Source organism: Mercenaria mercenaria, chromosome 11 (assembly GCF_021730395.1).
Source record: "Mercenaria mercenaria strain notata chromosome 11, MADL_Memer_1, whole genome shotgun sequence".
In the NCBI taxonomy this organism is placed as follows: domain Eukaryota; kingdom Metazoa; phylum Mollusca; class Bivalvia; order Venerida; family Veneridae; genus Mercenaria; species Mercenaria mercenaria.
In genome coordinates, this window is record NC_069371.1 from 80,321,301 (window position 1) to 80,342,704 (window position 21,404).

The following is a 21,404-nucleotide window of genomic DNA, read 5'->3' on the forward strand; positions in this document are numbered from 1 at the left end:
TCAAATATAAATCAAATAGATCTTCACGAAAATGCCGACAAAACAATTTTGCTATTTTTTTTGTATAATTTCGTAGTTAATTCAGAACAGTTATTTTCAGTTATGTAAACAGTTCCGTTTGAGAAATGGGAGGCAGTAAAAGGGATAAAAAAGACAAAGGTACAACTGATAAATAAGATTCTAAGGTTTTTACTAATTTCGGATATTCATGATTTTAATATGTCCAAAACGTTGCGGAATGGTACTAATTTTACTTGGGTATTGATTGCATTTTACTCGGACTTTATCATATAACCCCTGTGTAAAATCTCAAAATTTTAACAAAAATAAAGGTATTAAATCGATATGATATTTTGATGAAACTTCAAAGTTTTGTTGTTTGTAGCATTATCTGGAGCATATGCAGTGAAAAATCTTAATTTGATTTCTACGATAGTGTGATATTAATTGCTTAAGTCACTATATGTTCATTGTAAATATACTTCGTTTATATCTAAGTGGAAACTGGCAGGTACTCGAAAATGCAGCTCTCTGATTGGTCAGTTAGAACCCCTAATGTACTGTGATGTCATGATAAAGTTATGAATTGAATGAGTTCGGATAGGGAGTAAAATCTACATAAAAAGAAAAAAAATATGGCAAATTATAATAAGAATTAAGGCACCGCCTAGCATGGGGATTTGTCTTTTATATATCCTCTTACAAAGAATTATTAAACACTCAAAAGAAAGTGAAACATGATTTAGTGTCATCATACCTCTTACAGCGAATATCATACATTGCAGAATGTACGGGAAGCCGTGACGGTGACGTCATTCACCGCGCTCTCGCACTGGCTTTAGGATTTTTTGTTTGTTTGAACTCCACGCAGAAACTTGACGGCCTTTACACTTCCTTACTGTTTTAAAAGTGTTTTTCAGTTGCATGTACAGTTTTCATTACGAAAAAGAAGTAAAAGAATCATATTGGCGCAGTTTACAAATTTCTGTGACTGATTTGGGGTGCTCAGATGTTCATGCAGTGAACCAGTCTGCGGTGTGTACATAAACAGGAACCTGAAAACATCGAAAAAATTACCTCAGTATATGCAGAAAACAAAGACGAAAAACTATATACGGACGTTACAGTCTCGGGGATTTTCATCCCCTATAATTTCATTTCCCCAGTATTGAAGACACAGTAGGCATATAGTGTGTACTTTCTGGCATATAGTGTTTGAACTATGTCTGACATTCAATCTGAGTGAAGTCAGAGAGTTGATAATCTGAAGTCTACATTATTGTAAGACAATATATTTTTAATAAATTTTATATCCATGGTATTGAAGACATGGTAAGCATATTGTGTATGAACTGTGTCCATAATTTAATTCTAACTTTTGTTAGATATAATAAGAATTACAGGCATTCAGTAACAAGTACGTATATATACTTACTAAAATTTCTTTCAATCATTTAGATACCTGTTAACTGTGTCGCCGACATCACGAGCGACATTTCTTTTCATTGTCTTAATATGCTACAAACAACATTAAACAACGCATGCATAATTATCTAATCAGCTGGGTAATTATACTCATCACTTCATCCAATTATACAATTAATTTCAAGTTTGACCCCCAAAATGTCTCTAGCTACTCAAAACAGTGTTTTGAAAACACTCATCTCAAAGTGTCATACAGGTGAAATAAACAACACATCATGTATAACCGATCACGAGCAACCTTTACCTTGCATCAATTTCCAGTGCACAGTGTAAGAAATTTACATCCATGAGAAAGATTAGATCGCTGATTTTTAGCTCACCTGTCACAAAGTGACAAGGTGAGCTTTTGTGATCGCGCAGCGTCCATCGTCTGTGCGTCCGTCTGTGCGTAAACTTTTGCTTGTGACCACTCTAGAGGTCACATTTTTCATGGGGTCTTTATGAAAATTGGTCAGAATGTTCATCTTGGTGATATCTAGGTTAAGTTCGAAACTGGGTCACCTGCGGTCAAAAACAAGGTCAGTAGGTCTAAAAATAGAAAAACCTTGTGGCCTCCTTAGAGGCCATTTTTTTCACAAGGTCTTCATGAAAATTGGTCAGAATGTTCACCTTGATGATATCTAGGCCAGGTTCAAAACTGGGCCACATGCCTTCAAAAACTAGGTCAGTAGGTCAAATAATAGAAAAACCTTGTGACCTCTCTAAAGGCCATATTTTTCATGGGATCTTCATAAAAATTGGTCAAAATGTTCATCTTGATGATATCTAGGTCAAATTCGAAAGTGGGTCACATGCCTTCAAAAAGTAGGTCAGTAGGTCAAATAATGAAAAAACCTTGTGACCTCTCTAGAGGCCATATTTTTCATGGGATCTGTATGAAAGTTGGTCTGAATGTTTATCTTGATGATATATAGGTCAAGTTAAACTGTTTGAAACTGGGTCAACTGCAGTCAAAAACTAGGTCAGTAGGTCATATAGTAGAAAAACCTTGTGACCTCTCTAGAGGCCATACCCTTGAATGGATCTTCATGAAAATTAGTCAGAATATTCATCTTGATGATATCTAGTTCAAGTTTGAAACTGGGTCACATACCATCAAAAACTAGGTCAGTAGGTCAAAACTAAAAAAACCTTGTGACCTCTCTAGAGGCCATACTTTCCATGGGATCTGTATGAAAGTTGGTCTGAATGTTCATCTTGATGATATCTAGGTCAGGTTTGAAACTGGGTCAACTGCGGTCAAAAACTAGGTCAGTAGGTCTAAAATTAGAAAAAAATTTTGACCTCTCTAGAGGCCATATTTTTCAGTGGATCTTCATGAAAATTGGTCTGAATGTTCACCTTGATGATATCTAGGTCAGTTTCGAATCTGGGTCACGTGCGATCAAAAACTAGGCCAGTAGGTATAAAAATAGAAAAACCTTGTGACCTCTCTAGAGGCCATACTTTTCATGAGATCTTCATGAAAATTAGTGAGAATGTTCACCTTGATGATATCTAGGTCAAGTTCAAAACAGGGTCACATACCTTTGAAAACTAGGTCAATAGGTCAGATAATAGAAAAACCTTGTGACCTCTCTAGAGGCCATATTTTTCAATGGATCTTCATGAAAATTGGTCAGAATTTTTATCTTGATGATATCTATGTCAAGTTCAAAACTGGATCACATGAGCTCAAAAACTAGGTCACTATGTCAAATAATAGAAAAAACGACGTCATACTCAAAACTGGGTCATGTGGGAACAGGTGAGCGATTCAGGACCATCATGGTCCTTTTGTTTTTGTTGGCGCCACTGAAATTCACATTTGAAGATTTTTAGCGGAGCGCCAGAATTTATTTTTTGTAGCATTTGACACCATTGGCGGCCACCGACAGCGGGAACCCTGCTTGACTTAACAGGTTAATGAATGAAATTGTCGCTTTGGAGCTCCCCTTACACATTAAGTAGATGAATTACTTAATTGCCTATTTCAAGGTACTCTTGCAGATATTGTGTGGTGTTCACTTGATATTTCAGTGTAACACCTTAAACAAAAAACTATTTTTCTTCTTTGTTCTAATCAATATTTAAATACTGTTGAAAATGGCTTTGATCCACAGCATGCAAACAAAACTACATTTTGTATCTTATAAAAAAAATATTTGCAGAAGAAAGAAAGTCAAAGAAGCACAGATCGGATCTTGATTTTGAAAGTTATGACGTTGATGAAGACAGTCAAGATGTGGACAATACAACAGGTAAAATATATCCAGTTTTCATACCATTTTAGAATGTAAATAAGTCGGCCTAAGTTAGGGTGTAAAAATGAATCACCGTGGCCTTGAATTCTGGATAAAGAACTCCCAAGATTTTGTCCACAAATGAGATTTTACCGAGCTCTTTAACATAACTCAAACAAAGACTAGAATTTGCTTATTTCCACAACTTAACTGGCATAGTTGATTTATTTCCTCACCTTAATATTTTTATTTAACTAATAAATTATCTATTCCATTAATGAAAAAAATATACAGATCATAACAGTGATGTGTTACAACAGTAACATCATTGCAAACTAGTTATTTAAAAAATAGAAAAAGAGAAAGCAAACTCACAGTTCTTCAACTGCATCATGAAAGTCCACAAAAAGATAAATCAAAAGTATACTTTGACGAGACTTGGAAATACATGTACCTTTCTTGTTTAAAACAGCACTCTGTCCCTTTTAGACAGCACCCTGCTTTTGAGCTCAAGAAATAACACTAGGGTGTAAACTGTTGATTTTCCTAAAATGTATGAAGTGTTTGAATTAGCAGAAGCAGGATTTAATTTTTTTAAAGACTTTGAATTGGTTATAGGCCACATGGAATAATGCACATTGGCTGTGCAGTCTTCTTGATTGATTGACTTTTACATGGATCAGTTCTTAATTTGGAGATGTGACTTATTGAAGCACATATTGTTCAGGTAGTTTTAGTTAAAATGTTTTTCAGAATATCAGAAGGTCACTGAAATTTTCTGACAAGCATAAAACTTAGATAAACCATAAACATATACAAGGCATTTTTTAGCTCCACTATTCGGAGAATAGGGGTGCTATTCTACTCGCCCGGCGTTGGTGTCGGCGTGAGCTTTCTCGGTTAAAGTTTTTCGGCAACCTTTGTTTTCCTTTTGTTACTATTGCTTATATCTTACTGTAACTTCACATTAACATTGTTCAGCATGCAAACAAAGTATGTGCAGGGACTGGGCTCATTATACCCAAGGTCAAGGTCACCAGGGTGTTATACTTAAGTTATTTTTAAGGTTAAAGAATGTCAGTACCCCTTTCATACTTGACCTTTAACCCCTCTGAGTAGTAGGGTCTTTTTATATCTTGGTGTATCTTCCTTTTAAAGCAGAGGTCTCTTATTGAGACATAAATTCATTTTACTGTCAAATTGCTGAATAGTGAAGCGCGTTGTCTTATGCAGCTCTTGTTCACTTTGATGGACTTACAAACGTTAGTCTGAAGTTTTTAGGTGTATTTTTCCTGTTCTCAATGGGGAATTTCTGGTTAGTATTGATGTGTTTGTCTAATTTCCATTATGTAGTATCATTGCAATGGTTAATGTATTTGATAGATATCCCTGATGCAGCCACAAGACATGTGTCAGAGTCCACAACACAGGAAGATGAGTTTGGTGCAAAAGATTATCGCAAAATTCTAGATCTAAAGCTTGACCATGCTTCCAGACCTCTCTGGGTGGTAGGTATTTCAGTTGCCATATCCATAGCTCTACCATCGATAAACGGGTGTATTATGAATGTAAACTGTAGTAAGAACATAACCTGTAGTAACTGTTGTTCTACAAAATGTATATGCCCAATCTCCAAGTTTGCACTTAACATGACTATGTTGCAGGTAGAAATCAGTAACTCTTTAATAATATCTTGTGTGTGTAAACACTAGATGCCGCTCTAACAATCCTGTTAACTTATTGATGTGTTCAGGCACGAGCCATTAATTTACTGACATACTCACGTTTTCATGCAGTAAATTCCACTTTGATTTTAAATTGCTAACACTCCTATGTTTTCATGTACCAGATGACGCTACATTAAGTAATTGACATTTTTTATGTTTTCAGGCTCTGGCATTAAGATTCTTACGTTTTCTGCTTTGGACACTTAGTTATTGACATTCTTATGTTTTCAGCTTTGGACACTTAGTTATTGACATTCTTATGTTTTCAGCTTTGGACACTTAGTTATTGACATTCTTATGTTTTCAGCTTTGGACACTTAGTTATTGACATTCTTATGTTTTCAGCTTTGGACACTTAGTTATTGACATTCTTATGTTTTCAGGCACCAGATGGTCATATATTCCTAGAGGCATTCTCCCCTGTGTATAAACATGCCCATGATTTTCTTATTGCCATATCTGAGGTAATGAAACCTTTACCGTATATCTAGATAGTAGCCATTTATAAATATCTGTATTCTCATCCAACAGAGGATCGTCACATTCTGAGACAAACCTCAGATTTATTTTGGTCCATGTGCACTCCTAATTACCACTGGCAGTAGTTTCAAGAAAACAATGTTTTCCTATAGTCGGTCAGCTGAGTTAAAATTCAGTCAGTATCTTAAAAAAGTATTTGCTAACAGTAAATAAAGCTGTGCAAATTGACTGTGCCTACCAAGGCTCTGAATGGATATTCAGAAATTTACCTTGAGAAATAAAAAAAAAATCCCTCAATTGGTATCAGTGTTGAGATGGATGCAGTCATGTTATTCACGGACAGTTTAAATTGGTTTGCAAAGATGTGTCACAAAATACCTGTAATTGGCTGAGACTTTAACTTGTTATTTAACTTAATATGTACAATTTGAAACATGTGAATTCAAGTTCCATGCATTTCAGTTGTGTCAGCCAAAAGCATGAAATTTTTGGCAACAGTAAGATTTCATTGTATTTAACTAGACACAGTAATTTTAATAGAGAACATTGTCTTGTTGTGTTAAGAGGTAAAAACTCTGGAGATAAACTTCACTGTGGTCAAAGCAGAAAATCAATAGTGGTACCTGATTATTGCTCCAGACATGAAGAATACATATTTCCATGTGTAAACATGAAGTTTATTTGTAAACTATTTTTCAGCCTGTGTGTAGACCTAGTCATATACATGAGTACAAATTGACAGCTTACTCGCTGTATGCGGCGGTATCTGTTGGCCTAGAAACCAAGGATATTATTGAGTATCTAAGAAGATTATGTAAGACTACACTTCCCACTGGAATTGAAGAATTTATTAAGGTAAAACATTTTCCTCACTGGTCGTTAAATCAGTATTGGCGAATGCAAGTTTCTAATACATGCTTGAAATAGTGCAGTCTGTCCAGTATATTTTCTGTGACTCCATCGTTTCAAAATAATTGAATGTCAATTGATCTTGTTTTGGACATGAATACAAGTTAGTAATGATTTTAATAATAATATGCTAAATTTTTAGCTCGACTATTTGAAGAATAAGTAGAGCTATCCTACTCATCATGGCGTCACACCTAAAGTTTTTCATACCAGTCCACATTTTGACAAAGTCTTTTGAGATAAAGCTTTGAAACTTTCAACACTTGTGTACCATCACCATGTCCAGTTTTAGGCAAGAGTACATAACTCTATCAAGGTTTTTGGCTGAATTATGGCCCCTTTTAACTTAGAAATCTTGGTTAAGTTTTGCGTACCAGTTCACATTTTGTGTAAAGTGTTTGACATATGGCTTTGAAACTTTTATCACTTGCTTATTATAACAGTCTCTATCTGTAGGCAAGAGAACGTAACTCTGTCAATTATTTTGGCTGAATTATGGCCCTTTTTGGACTTGGAAATTGGTACAATTTTTGTACAAGTCCATGTTTTGTCAAAACTATTTGACATGTGGCTTTGAAACTTTGAACACTTGCTTATCATCATGATTTCGATCTGTAGGCAAGAGAACATAACTCTGTCAAGTATTTTGGCTGAATTATGGCCCTTTTTGGACTTAGAAATTGGTTAAGTTTCTCATACCAGTCCATATTTTGCCTGATATTCAGGGATCATCCTACAAGGCGATTTGAGTGATATCATCGCTGTAAAGTCGGCCACTTCGCCTAATTATCGCCTCCAGGCGAAATCCGAATCGCCGAGTTTTTCTGAGTGTTGTAATCTGTTTACTTAAAGGTCCAATACTAAGGAAAGTGAACATTTTAATTTCTTTTAAAAAGCACAGAAACTATTTCATTTTATTGGAAAATGAAAGTTGGTATGTAGAAATTCGAAATAAATCGTAGTATATGTACAATTATTTTTCTATGAAGTATGAAGAAAGTTAAAAAGACCTGGGGGGTCATTCTGTCGATTCATTGAAATTTCAACATAATACACATACATTTCTTTGAGTTCCAAAGACCTTCTGTAAATTTTGACCTGCCAATCTTCATTATTTAGTGTCTTGCAGAAGTCTATGCACTGGCTATGAAAAAAATTGCCAACTCACTTTCTCTTAGTAATGGACCTTTAAAGTTGTAAAACTTGATGCATATTCTAGATTAAATTACCGATAAATCCATAGTCAACCCCGCCTACTTGCCTGTCAGACTTCAGCCAATGGTATCGTTAATATCCCACAGTGTTAATCAATAATATTGTTAGCCGCCGCCATTTTGAAAATTTTCATTTGGCGTGTAAAAAGTTGTTAAACTTAACGAGTGCATGATCTTATGCATCAGCAGTATATTATTAATTGATTTTATTAAAATTTACTTCAAAAATATTTCAAATACGGCCAATTTCTATAAATTAATTGTCCGGGCGCTGTGGATAAAAAATACGATTCCGCGGACGTCTGAACTGCCGTACAAAATTATTGCAAAAAGATCGCCAATATCTACGAGTTTAGTATTATTTTTGAAAAGATTAATAAATATATCAATTAAATGTATAAATCTGAATAATTTGATGCAAGAATCGGGCATTATTAAAGCATGAGAATCGAAACATGAATGAAAAACTTACAAGTTTTGGACGTGTAAATTTCGGATAAAAATTTTAAGGTGAAGTTAATACTTTATTTATACATTCATGAAAATAATAATAATGTAATAATCAATTTCCTTAAATAATTACTGTTTTATAAGTTATAGCAAGACCCTAAGAAAGAGGAAATATATAATTATAGGCTGGAAACTGAATACTATGCTGATTCTTCTCCTTAAATTCCACGATTTCTCCCGAAATTCTGCGAAGGGAGAAGTCACTTCTCCCTAAAATTTTGACCTAGGATGATCCCTGATTCTGTTTGTCATATGGCTTTGAAACTATGACCACTTGTTAACCATCATAGTCTACATATGTAGGCAAGACTACATAACTAGGATGAGGACTTTAGCTCAGTTATGGCCTTTTTTTTGACATAGAAATTAGTTAAGTTCCGCATACCATTCTATATTTTGTCTAAACTGTTTGATATATGGCTTTGAAACTTTGAACACTTGCTAACCATCATGGTCATACATTGCCATATAGTGCAAGAACTATCCAAATCCACAAATGCAGATACATTGTTTGTCTTATCTATTTTTCTTATTTTGTCAGAAAATCTCTGGTAATATTTTGACCCCATACTTCCATCAATGCTTTGAATAGTCGGGCGCACTGTCAACAGACAGCTCTTGTTGAAAAGTTTGGTCAGTTTTACGAAATGGTGGTTCTTAAGTTTGTAATGGACATTTGATTTTTGTCTCTCCCACTTTTTATTTCTCCAGAGCTGACACATAAATTAGAGCTTAAGTTAAACATATTCCTTTATCTGTTATAATATCATGAAATTTTTGGGCACAAAATTTTGTGGTTTTGGCCTAAACAGCTATTTCTTGCCAATACAAATTTGTGGATGGATAAAATGAATGGAAATTTTTCACATTCATTTCTTGGATAAACACAACTGCAGAATCCACAAAATTTAGTCCCCCATGAAAATGAATGATTTCAAAGCATATAAAAATTTTGAAATTTGTAATATACACCTACAGATCTTTAAGCAGAAAATTTTCTGTAAATATCTGCTAACATTTAATGTTATTCACATTAAGCAAAAAATATGTTTTTATATTCCAGTTATGTACATTGAGTTATGGAAAAGTGAAATTGGTGCTAAAACACAATAAATACTATGTGGAAAGTCAGCATGCGGTAGGTACCAGCAGTCAGTCTCTGTAGCAACTAACAATCTTATTCAAGATGAAAATTCCAAATTATGAAATGAATTATTTTTCCCATTGGTTCTTGTTAAGTATTTGATATCAGACCTCTGTTTTGTAGTCTGAAAATAGAAATAATGGCGATGAACAAGCAAAAATTCAAAACAAACTTATCCAGCTTGTTACTTTTTCTAAGAAGAGTTATTTTTTCCTACAAGAGATACACATTCATTACTATACAAAGATATCATAAAGGTGGAGTGTCACTTGAACAGTTTTGTGTCTTTCTGTACCACAGGAGGTTGTGCAGAAGATGTTGAAGGATCCAGTGATACAGGAGTGTAGATATCGTCCCGAGTTGGAGGAGGGAGAAAACACAGAAGTGATACAGGAAAGTGTAACCAAACCTGCAACAATACAGGTAATCAGTCCAAAGAAAGAAAGAATATTTTGTATCAAGGAACTTAAAAAATTAAGTTTAGCATGTGGCCATACATTTTGATCTAACTTTTGTAAAAAGAAGGGTTTTTGTCGGAAGAGTTTGGACACACATTCTATACTTACAATATCTGTCTCAATTATATCTTTCCAATGTTTTCTATATTGTCCTGAAATAATAGGTTTTAAAGAAATGGGAATTCTGACTGACTAATTCTAACATAGAAGTTGAAATTATTTAAAAAAAATTATGCTCTTTTTACATGAAAGTCATAATTAGTTGGCAGTAATTTTATGTTTACAGTGTTTAGTACTAACCCTGTATATTTTTATCCAGTTCAACAAACCAGTCACAAATGGTTCGGTACCCGGCCCAAGTACTAGCAGTAACCCTTCCGCAGGACCGTCTGGTGATGATGGTGCAAAGTCTGTGGAAACTGAAGCAGTTCCGTCAGATATTTTTGATTATTATGACAAGATGGATAACGAAGATGAAGAAGGGGAAGATCTAAAAACTGTCTCGTTCGAAGTGAAACAGGATAGGATAGAAGATATCCAGAAAAGGTTACATTTAACACTGCTTGCTTTTATTATGTTAAATTATATAGAAAAGGGATATTACATGTTTAAGCTTTATTATACTGTTTGATGGTCACAGGCCTGCCCTATTTGATTTGTTAAAATCCTTTTTCACATCATGGATGGTAAATATTTTAAACAATTTTCTGACATATGCTCATTGAGTTGCACAACAAAAACAAAAACAGCACAAAGTAGCAGGAATATTATTTACCAGTTATATTAATAATGGAAGCTTTGTGGTAACCTCCAGCCTGATTCCTTGAAAACCTAAAGACTTATTGTAGATATTGCGGGAACATGATTAAGTGCCTTGCATCTGTTTAACCACAACTGTTATTTATATAAAGATATCTGTTTTCTTTCGTTGTTCAGTAAAGAGATTCATCTTGATAATGTAAACTTTTATCCAGTTTGAACTTAAGTTTATTTCTACGTCTATTTTGCCAAGATATTTAGATTACTGTCAGAACTGTAACTACTCTCTTGCTGTTTGATTAGAGTCAGTTTTTATTACTTTTGGTTTGCTGAATGTTTTATAAAAGGTCAGTCATTTCTTTATTCGTATTTTCACTTCTGTAATAAGTACCGAGTATACATGTGTACTTGCAGGTGTATAGAGTTGGAGTACCCTCTGCTGGCAGAGTATGACTTCAGAAATGATACCCACAATCCTGACATCAAGTAAGTATCTTTATATTTGTATATAAACTGGTTACAACATACAGTTTCCTCATTTTAAACCATGAAAATTGTAAACATGTGCAATTAGGAGTTTATTTGCAGTGTGATGAATTCTATTTACTAATTTCTGGTGTACATAAAGCCATTTGCAGAAAATCAAAGAAATTACCTCTCAAAGTTTCCCCAGTTATTTACAGGTGATATGTAATGATGTTATACATATGCTTCGTGTTGACTGGTTTATAAGTTTTCAATGATATGCCAGCTCTAATAAATGCAGGGATTTTTTTACCGTTTAGAAACTGGGGCCCGGGGCCCATTCCATTGGGAAAAATGGCGCGTAAAACCTGTAAATTGGGAAATACAAAAAATAAGTTTTACCATCATACAACCTTTATTTCAGCATTGTTATTGTTTGATGTCATATTACAAGTCTTTTGTGTTATATTTTTTGTCTTTTGAAAGTGTCTACTAAATTTTCTGGTATTTCTTCATTGAGAAACTTGCAGACACTCAACGGTCAGTTAAATTTTGGGAAATTTAAACCCAAGAATTGGGAAAATAAGCAAATTTTTGCAATGGGGATGGGGCCCATTTTCGGCCCCAAAATCAGCCTTCAAAAATCCCTGAAATGAATCATAAAGGAAACATAAAGAAATGTGATTCTGAACTGATTCTGTAGAAAATGCTTTCCATTAATAGTTGCATTTTAAAAATTAAATTGTTTCACTTTCTGTAGAAAATTTGTTGTTTTAATATTTCAGTATAGATTTGAAACCATCAACAGTATTAAGACCATATCAGGAGAAGAGCTTACGAAAGATGTTCGGTAATGGACGTGCTCGGTCCGGAGTGATTGTGCTACCATGTGGTGCGGGGAAGACTCTTGTCGGAGTGACAGCAGCGTGTACTGTCAGGAAACGGTGCTTGTGTCTTGCTACATCAGGTGTGGCTGTAGAGCAGTGGAGATCTCAGGTACTGTCAGTGCCATTTATTCTAGTTAACATGTTTAACAGGGGATTTAATGGCTGGGTGGTTAAGTTCACCACTTCAAACCACTTGCCCCTCACTGCTGTGGGCTTTAAAGCTTGTTTAGGTTGTAAAAGCCAAGAAGATTAGAGCTCACATAAGAAAGGTGGGAAGTTCTGCCTGGCTGCCCATCCAAGTCTGAAATAATACCTCCCTCCACCATCTGAAACTGGAAAGTTTTCTATATGACCTGTAATTGTGCAGTCAGACTTAAAACAGAACTAAAGCAACAAAACAAATATTTAGAACTATCAGTTATTTGTTACTGCTAGCATATTTAACTCTGTCTGTTAAATAATTAAGTTACTATGTTTGCTAAAGCACTTGATTTAGGTAGCACTTCTTCCAACACTGCAGTGGCAGTGCATGCACCAGATACTACATGTGCCACTACAACCATTTTTATGCTTCCTGATTTTTTTTCCATATTGCTGATATATCTGTAACACTGTATACTGCAGTATAGATTGTTAGGATATATATGTACTACAGAATTTGTAGGCAGTAGAGCAAAAAGAGGCTGATAACCCTTCTTGTCGTATGCCATGGAATCGATTCTTATTTTTCAGTTTAAGATGTGGTGTACAGCAGATGACAGTATGATCTGTAGGTTCACTTCTGATGCTAAAGATAAACCTATAGGTTAGTTCTCACTGTAATTTCATGTATGGATAGTTATCAAAGGGTTTTTGGCATTCAGTACATCTTGTTATAATTCACAAAGTTTTCATTTATTTTGAGATGTCTGCCAGTCTGTCACAAAGTTTGTCCATGCAACTCTTGCAATACCACCAGGCTGAATTACACCAAATTTTATGAAAGTGGTCATTGCCAAGTCTAGTGGTACATATGGTAGTAATGTTCCGGTTTGGTGGTTTTCAGTGGAATTATAGACCTTAATTCAACAAATTTTATGATGTTTTGGCCACTTCTCTGTCAATTGTTCTGCACAGGTGCCTGGCCTTGCCAGAAATAATACCATGGGTTGCACCTGGGGTCAGCCATCAGAAGCTGGAAAGTTGTCACATGATCTATAACTATACTTGTGTGATGATAAACTCAACAAAAGAAATTTATTGTAGGTTGTTCCATTTGTATCAGTACTTATTCCATGTTGGCCCATACGATGAAGAGGTCATGGGAGGCTGAGAAAGTCATGGAGTGGATGCAGAGTCAGGAGTGGGGGCTCATGGTGCTGGATGGTAAGTAGGGTCAATGTTTTAGGTCTGAAAGTTAGATTTGGAGTTTTAGAATGTTAAATTTACATTTTGCTCTGACATTAAATTTGCACAGATTGTAATGAAACTCTGCATGAATGTGCCTCCTATAAGTATAGACATCCCAGCAAAATTTCAGCTTTATAAGCAAAGTTGCAGCTAATTGAGTATCTGCCATGTTTAAGACATAATAGATCACATATGATAAAGATATTACAATAGTTAAAAAATTGCCTTGGATAGGAACCAATCTGTTGGAATCTAAAATGTGTTTACGCTACTTTTCCAGCCAGTTTACAAGTCAAGACATTTTGAAACTTTTTCAATATTTATTCCTTTAGGTTGTAAAACATTCAGATATCGGTCTCTTCAGCACACAAAAATGTTGTTAAGATGCTAATCTATTTCTTCCATAGAAAAATCTTCAGCATTGAGATTTTTTTAGGCCTTCATAGTTGAATTTTATTCTTGCTGACTGAACTGAATTTATGCATTATAACAGAGGTGCAGACTATACCTGCCAAGATGTTCCGGCGGGTTTTAACGATTGTAAATGCACATTGTAAGCTGGGTCTTACTGCAACACTGGTACGAGAGGATGATAAAATAGCTGATCTTAACTTCCTGATAGGACCAAAACTGTATGAGGCAAATTGGATGGAACTGCAGAATCTCGGTTTTATAGCTCGAGTGCAGTGTGCAGAGGTAAAGGTCTAATATTGTTGATACGATCATTTGAATGCAAAACTTTATTTTTGATTCAAGTGTTATTAAATGTAATTAATATAAATCTTATGTATGATAATGGCTCAGGTTCATCCTGATGGTCATGGAATTGAGTCCTACTGGGATCACCACCTAACCTTTTATGAAACGATTGATAGTTTTTAAAGGAAGCAGACTTGAAATGGTTTAAATATAAGCTTCAAGCTTTCATCACAGTCAAACTAAAAAACAAATAAGTACAAACTAATTTTACGACTTACACTTACTGATTATATAAATAAATTACTAGTACTGTGAAAAGGAAATACTTACGTTATAATTTCAGGTATGGTGCCCTATGACACCTGAATTCTACAGGGAGTATTTGACCACTAAACAGCAGAGAAAATTGGTAATTTCTTGAATTTTATATAGCTTAAGGTAGAGGGCCCATGATGACACTTTGCAATTTCTGTGTGATTATGTAATTTTGTTTGGAAATTCGGCTTTCTTTTTATGTAAGTGGCTCATCGGGCACATAACTCAGTTAAAGCCGCAAAATGCCTATATCAGATAAGGATAATACTTAATTTGCTGATTGTAATAACTTGTCCACTACCTTAAATGCTGATGGGTGAAAGACTTAAAAATTTTTGGATAAAGACTTAAAAAGATTTAAGCTACGACTTTTAATGTTCAGTAGCCTGAACTGTAATGTATGTCCTCCTCGTCAACTTGTGAAGGTTGGCTAATGGAAGAAATAGATCGTTCTTTCACTGTTTTTACGTCAAATAATATAATGTTCTTTTATTTTATGCAGGTTGTATATGTGATTAAAAGGACAATTTAAATTCAAGCTTCATTATTGAATTCCATAAATCTTTGTATTTGTTATTTTCAAAGCTGTGCTCCAAATCAAACAATATAGGTGCTGGAGAACATTGTGACTTGCTTGGTAATGCTGAATGAAATATACTTTCAGTTGTTATATGCGATGAACCCAAACAAGTTCCAGGCATGTCAATATTTGATCAGATACCATGAGAGAAGGAACGATAAAATCATTGTGTTTTCGGATAATGTATTTGCCCTGAAGAACTACGCAATCAAACTGAACAAGTAGGTCAAGTTTTAAACTCAATCAAGTAATGATTCAGAAAGAAAATAGCAAAATAAAATAATTACCAAATGATAGTATTTTAAATAAAGATGTTTCTTGTGTAACAGAAGATTGTAGCAACAAAGTTTTATGGCTCTTCCTTTTGTCCCTTTTTCTGTCAGTGACAAAAGATCCTTTATTAATTTTCTAAGTACAAGATTTGTTTGTCATAAAACTGTATTTGTAAATGGTAGGTTATTTTGAGAATATGTAGGGTTTTCAATAAGATTTCAAATAAAATGCTATATTCACTACCTATTTCAGACCTTATTTGTATGGACCGACATCACAGGGAGAAAGATTACAAATTCTGCAGAACTTTCAACACAACCCTAAAGTCAACACTATATTTGTCTCAAAGGTAGTTTCTCTTTATTGCAATGATGTTTTGAGAAACAAGAAGACTGAAACCTAGGCAGGTGCCATTTTGATAAATACCAAAAATATTTTCCTGCCAGTAGCTGTGGAATGCTTTGTCCTGCAGCAAAGAAACTTCGTAAAATGATATGCAGCCAATAGTTCACTTCTGTTTTTGGTAATTAGGTCAAAGGCCATTGAGAAAATTAACCACATATTGAAGATGTCATTTAAATACAGCGAAATGTAATTGTTCGAAGCAAAATTTCTTTTGTGTTGGAATTGAGAGTTGAATCGAATTACAGTGTTATCTTATCTATGTATAAATTTATGTACATGTTTGGTGTGTTTAGGTTGCAGATACATCTTTTGATCTCCCAGAGGCAAATGTATTGATACAGATTTCAGCCCATGGTGGTTCTCGCAGACAGGAAGCCCAAAGACTTGGTAGAATTCTCAGGGCAAAGAAAGGTACTGTTCAAACTTTTCGCTCTTAAATAAATATGATAAGTACTTTTTCTTTTAAAAAGTTTTTAAAGGTTACTTTCATATGGGCCAAAATCAGCACCCAAATTAAAAAAAAATTAAAATCTAAGAAGTGGCCGGAAATGTTTACAGGAAGTTGGTTTAAATTTTCCTCTAGTAGAAAGTGTGTGTGTGTTTGGATTTAATGTCTTTTTCAACAGTTTTTCAGTCAAATAAATGATGGTGTCTACTTGAAGCAATAAGCACAATGCCCAACTTTATAGTGCTGCCTCACTGTAATATCACACTATAGACACATGACATGATACCTCACCCAGTCACATTAAAATGACAATGGGCTAACCAGTCCTAGAACTATCCTCATAAACCTGAGCGCTAAGCGAGGAAGCTACTAGTACCATTTTTTACATCTTTGGTATAAGGTGGCCAGGGCTATTAGAAAGTAGTAATAGTTAATTGTGTCAGACTCAAGAACTGAATATTGCAAAATTCATATTACTCCTTTGCAGTATTTTTGATCTTTGACTGGTTGTAAAAAAATCTGCTGAATGTTTTAGGAACTTGCTGTCTTCAGTAATGATTTGATAAAAGACATTGTGTCTTAAATCATTCGTCCTCCACCTCTGATTGATGTGGGGAAGTTGGCATTACTTGTGGAGAACAAGTTTGTACTGGTACAGAATCCAGGAATGCTGGTTAGGTTAACTGCCTGCTGTTACATAACTGAAATACTGTTGAAAAATGCCCATAACCCAAAACCAACAAAGTCTTCAATAGAATAAGTTTATACTGTTCGCTTGTCAAAATTCCTGAATCAAGTTAAGGTTAAATTGATTCCATCACTGAACTGAAAAAGATAAACCACACACATTTACACAAAAGCGCCATTGGTGGAATGGTTAAGGTTAAGAAATCAATTGCTTCTCACTGCTGTTGGTTTGAAACCTTGCTTCGGATGTAGATTTCTTTCATGTGAGGACTCCATCCAGCGGGCCATTGGCCCATTTGCACCAGAAATAATGCCTTGAAGGCCATATGGTGTCTTCCTCCACCATAAAAAGCTGGAAAATCATCATATGACCTATAATTGTTTTGGTGTGATGTAACTCAACAAAAACAAAACATGTTGTCACATTTACACAGTATTCTGTTTTAGGAGCTGTAGCTGAAGAATATAATGCATTTTTCTACTCACTCGTGTCACAAGATACAATGGAGATGCAGTACTCCCTCAAGCGGCAGAGGTTTCTCATCAACCAGGGATACAGCTATAAAGTTATCACAAAGCTTGCTGGAATGGAAGAGGTGAGTCAAATACTGTGAAATCATTTTTTTAATCGCGTAGGACGAATTTTCGCGTATTTCGCGCTAGGACCAATGCGCGAATTAAAACCGCGCTTTTATTATTTCTAACTTTATTTTTCATTTCTAAAATTGAAAATGCGCGAATTAAAGCCCGCGCGAAACCGTCCTTTTTCACATTTGCGCGAAATTTCATGCCAGCGAATTTAAATGATTTCACAGTAAGAACCTGAGCTAGTCAAAAGCAGAGCTAGCCATGTAAGTTTGTTGTTCTGATAGATTCCCAGGTAAGGAATATGTACTCTGGTGGCAGTTTGGATCTCAAATCATTCATCTGCCTCTGATTCATGTGGAGAAGTTAGCAGTTACTTGTTGAGAAGGTCCAGAATCCAGGAACATTAGTTATGAAAACTGCCTACTTTTATACAACTAAAATTGTATTATGTAATGGAAATCCTGTTGAAAAATGGCACTAAATCCACGACAAACAAAATAAGACAATTTTAATTTTGTTTACTGTTTTTCATCACCAAAGTAAAGTGATTGAGTTTGGAATATTTTTTCATAGTTTGATTGATTACCATGGTAACTTACAGGAGGAACTAGCATATACTACCAAAGAGGAACAGGCACAGGTGTTACAGAAGGTGATAGCTGCATCAGACCAGGATGCCGAGGAGGAGAGAATTGTGGGAGAAGGTTTAGGCGGGAAATCTGTTGTAAGTTGTCATCTGCAAACTCTTTGTCGTTTTTCTGAACAGGAATGTTGTTTTTCTGAACAGGAAGTGTTCCCTCCCTTCTCATTTCAGATTAGAACAGATTTTAGCTCACCTGAGCACAAAGTATTCCGTTTCATCAAAAACATGGCCACCAGGATGTGTGGTCAATTTTCCTTATATGCATTCAATGGAAACTGTTTGATATTGTCTCTTAGTATCCCATGTAATCATCCCCCAGCCTCTTACCCAACCTCTACCTCCAACACACAACAAACACTCACACTTTACCTGCCCATATTTATTTGAAGAAACTTTCAAAATGTTCTTGTCGGAAAACACTGGCACTATTTTATAATAATTTCAAAGACATTTTCCTTGCATCTACAAAACAACGTAACTTGGGTGAGAGAGCTAGGATCATTATGGTCCTATTGTTAGAATTAAGGAGGTCAAATGTTTTGCATCTGCTTTAAAACTATTAGTATGACATGTTTGGTTAATTATACTGTTCTTTTTGCCTCACTAAATAGAATGGTTGACAAATTATACTGTCTTTTTTTGTCTCACTAAGTGGAAAACATCACACTAATATGTCTTTTTGTGCCTGGTATAGGTTATGAAACTCATTGACCTGGTTATTTTCATATCTGTTGACATTTGTCCTTTCATCTAGCCAAACTAAATAGTTTTAAAGTAGATCAGTTGATGATGATTCAATGCGCATTCTTTACTAATTAACGTCTTCAAGTTAGTAAATTGTCAAGTTATAAAACTTCTGAATCTATTTTAGTGGGTCATTGTTTTTCATATTTTGTATATTAAGTTACTGTAAAGATGGCATTTTAGAGTGTGTTGCACAAGAAAAAGCATAGATTTTTTTTCCATCCTGTTGAATCAGTAATAATCATGGGGAACTATTTTATGTTGATTTCATGGTTGAGTCAGTCCGTAAAAGTAAAACCTGGTAAACAAGCAAATTTTCTCATTATTATGTCTTAAAAAATTGAATTCCGCAAGTCCATATCCCCAAGAAATATTCAGTTTTGCAGAAACTACAAAATGTTTTGCCAACAAAATTAAATGATTTTACAGTAGCAATGGGTTATTTACTTTACCTCTTCAGATGGGGAGAAAAGTTGGCAGTATGAGCTCAATGTCTGGAGCAGATGACAATGTGTACATGGAGCTGTCAAGAAAATCATCCAATAAACATTTACATCCCTTGTTCAAAAAGTTCAGAAAGTGAAACTTGGAAACTAAAATGCAGGATAAACTTTGGGTCGTTTTCATGGACTTTGTATCTGGCATGTTATAGTAACTGAAATGTTAATTTCGGATGCTGGTATGTTATTTTTGGTAGCATGAATGCAGAATCTAGTGCTCACACAATTGTCGACTTACCTCAGCAGGACCATCAGTGCTGTGTATATATAGTGATCATTAATAAAGCAATAGTTTAATGTTATTAAGATTTCAATTCTTATAACTAAATCATTTTTCCTTGCCAAACATTTAAATGCCATAAAATCTTGAGTATTTTAGGCACCTATTAAATGTCTTAACAAAACATGATTATAGATAGGGTTTTCCCAAAATAATAGATCAGACAATGTTATACCACACAACCAGAAAATGGATACTGTCTGAAATTAATGCAAACGCTTATGCATTTCTTGAAACACCTAAAGATCTGGTGCATTTGTATATCTTTTGGCAGATCCTGAAAGCTATTGCAGACATTTTGTAACAAGTTCTCATTACTAGCAGAAATTTGTACATTTTTGGTATTGGTCAATTCAAAGAAGTTTATGTAGATCTTTGATTTGTACATTTATGTTTTGATGAACTTGTTAATAAATTATCAAAGCTTAAAGTGTTTCTCTTTCTGTCTGTAATCCACTTTATTCGATTTTTGTGCAAAAAAAAGTTTAAGGAGACCAAAGTTTTGTTTGGTATGAAGTTATCAAATTTCTGAAAAGCACCTGATTGCTTGAGTTTGCCAGGGGACATGCAAACTACTTGAGCTATCCAGGGTTTTGAGTGATACAATAGGAAAAGTGGAAACTCCACAGGTCGCTCAACACGACAAAAACGAAAATGTTGCAGGCTCGGTTTGAACCGCATTAAAAGTTTGTTTTCTTGTGTGTTTTTTCTCCTCAAAAAATGTGTTGCCATACTGGTAGACATTTCAATAAGCTGGTTGTGTATTGAATTGTGAACTTCCATAATTTCCATAATTTCCTTAGTTAAGGTAGTTCTCGTTCAGATAATTTTTTTTCTCCAAAACTTCAGAATATACATGGAAAAATGGCACACAAAAAAAGATAGGGTCGTGTGACTGAATGTTTGCTAGATTGATTTGAAAAGTTCGGAATGTGCACAAGTTTTCATCATGGAAGTCTATGGGAAAATTACAACTTTGATGACATTTTCGCATATACTTTTTTCTACAATGTATATTCTTATCAATATTCTGACAGTTATACATTAATATATAGCCTATAATTTGGTGAAATAGTATGTATAGGTATGTATGCTTGTTTTTAAGATATTGTGATTACAAAAGTCTGCACATTCCAAGCTGATTTTAAGGCAGTATTTGGAATTACTTAACATTTCAAACTTTTTGATATAATATTTTATATTAAGAAATGTAGTAATGTAGCCACTTTAAGAAATTTACTCATGGGTTGCCATTGATTCATAAAAATATTTTCGTTTCTGTATGCCGAGTCCAGGCTTTATTCTACGTTATCAGGATAAATGACGTTATGCCATTACTTCTGGTTTATCAAACATGCATATCTACCTTAAGTGACATCAACAAATGACATATTCCATTATCTGCTTTACAATTTCCCTTACTGTATAATATTCAAGCTTACAAGAGTAGTCAAAATACAGCTGCGAAGGAGTGATTTGAAAAAAAATATTGACGTATCCCTAGCATCTAAAATCGTACCGTATGGTTAGAAGATGAGTGCTTCGGTAGGCCATGCGTGTGGGCATATACAAACATACTTGCATAAAACTTAT

The 21,404-nt window shown here is 34.6% G+C and overlaps 1 protein-coding gene across 1 annotated transcript; it reads left to right on the top strand.

Moving 5' to 3' along the window:
• On the top strand, positions 1-20,241 carry LOC123531569 (general transcription and DNA repair factor IIH helicase subunit XPB-like). Its single transcript, XM_053517900.1, has 20 exons — positions 1-159; positions 3,636-3,725; positions 5,091-5,215; positions 5,818-5,898; positions 6,614-6,769; positions 9,611-9,685; positions 9,992-10,114; positions 10,469-10,695; positions 11,323-11,394; positions 12,159-12,369; positions 12,993-13,065; positions 13,506-13,625; positions 14,143-14,345; positions 14,692-14,757; positions 15,328-15,464; positions 15,769-15,865; positions 16,215-16,332; positions 17,504-17,652; positions 18,246-18,368; positions 19,492-20,241. Exons 1-20 carry the CDS (start codon positions 126-128, stop codon positions 19,612-19,614), a joined length of 2,403 nt encoding a protein of 800 aa, XP_053373875.1. The 5' UTR covers positions 1-125; the 3' UTR covers positions 19,615-20,241.
• Positions 20,242-21,404: the final 1,163 nt, after the last annotated feature.

What these genes read in the sequence shown, in the direction of transcription:
- LOC123531569 (XM_053517900.1), top strand. Translation starts at nt 126, where the DNA reads ATGGGAGGCAGTAAAAGGGATAAAAAAGACAAAG. An exon ending in AGATGTGGACAATACAACAG is followed by an intron (nt 3,726 to 5,090) that starts GTAAAATATATC and finishes TGTATTTGATAG; the next exon opens with ATATCCCTGATGCAGCCACA. An exon ending in CCAAACCTGCAACAATACAG is followed by an intron (nt 10,115 to 10,468) that starts GTAATCAGTCCA and finishes ATTTTTATCCAG; the next exon opens with TTCAACAAACCAGTCACAAA.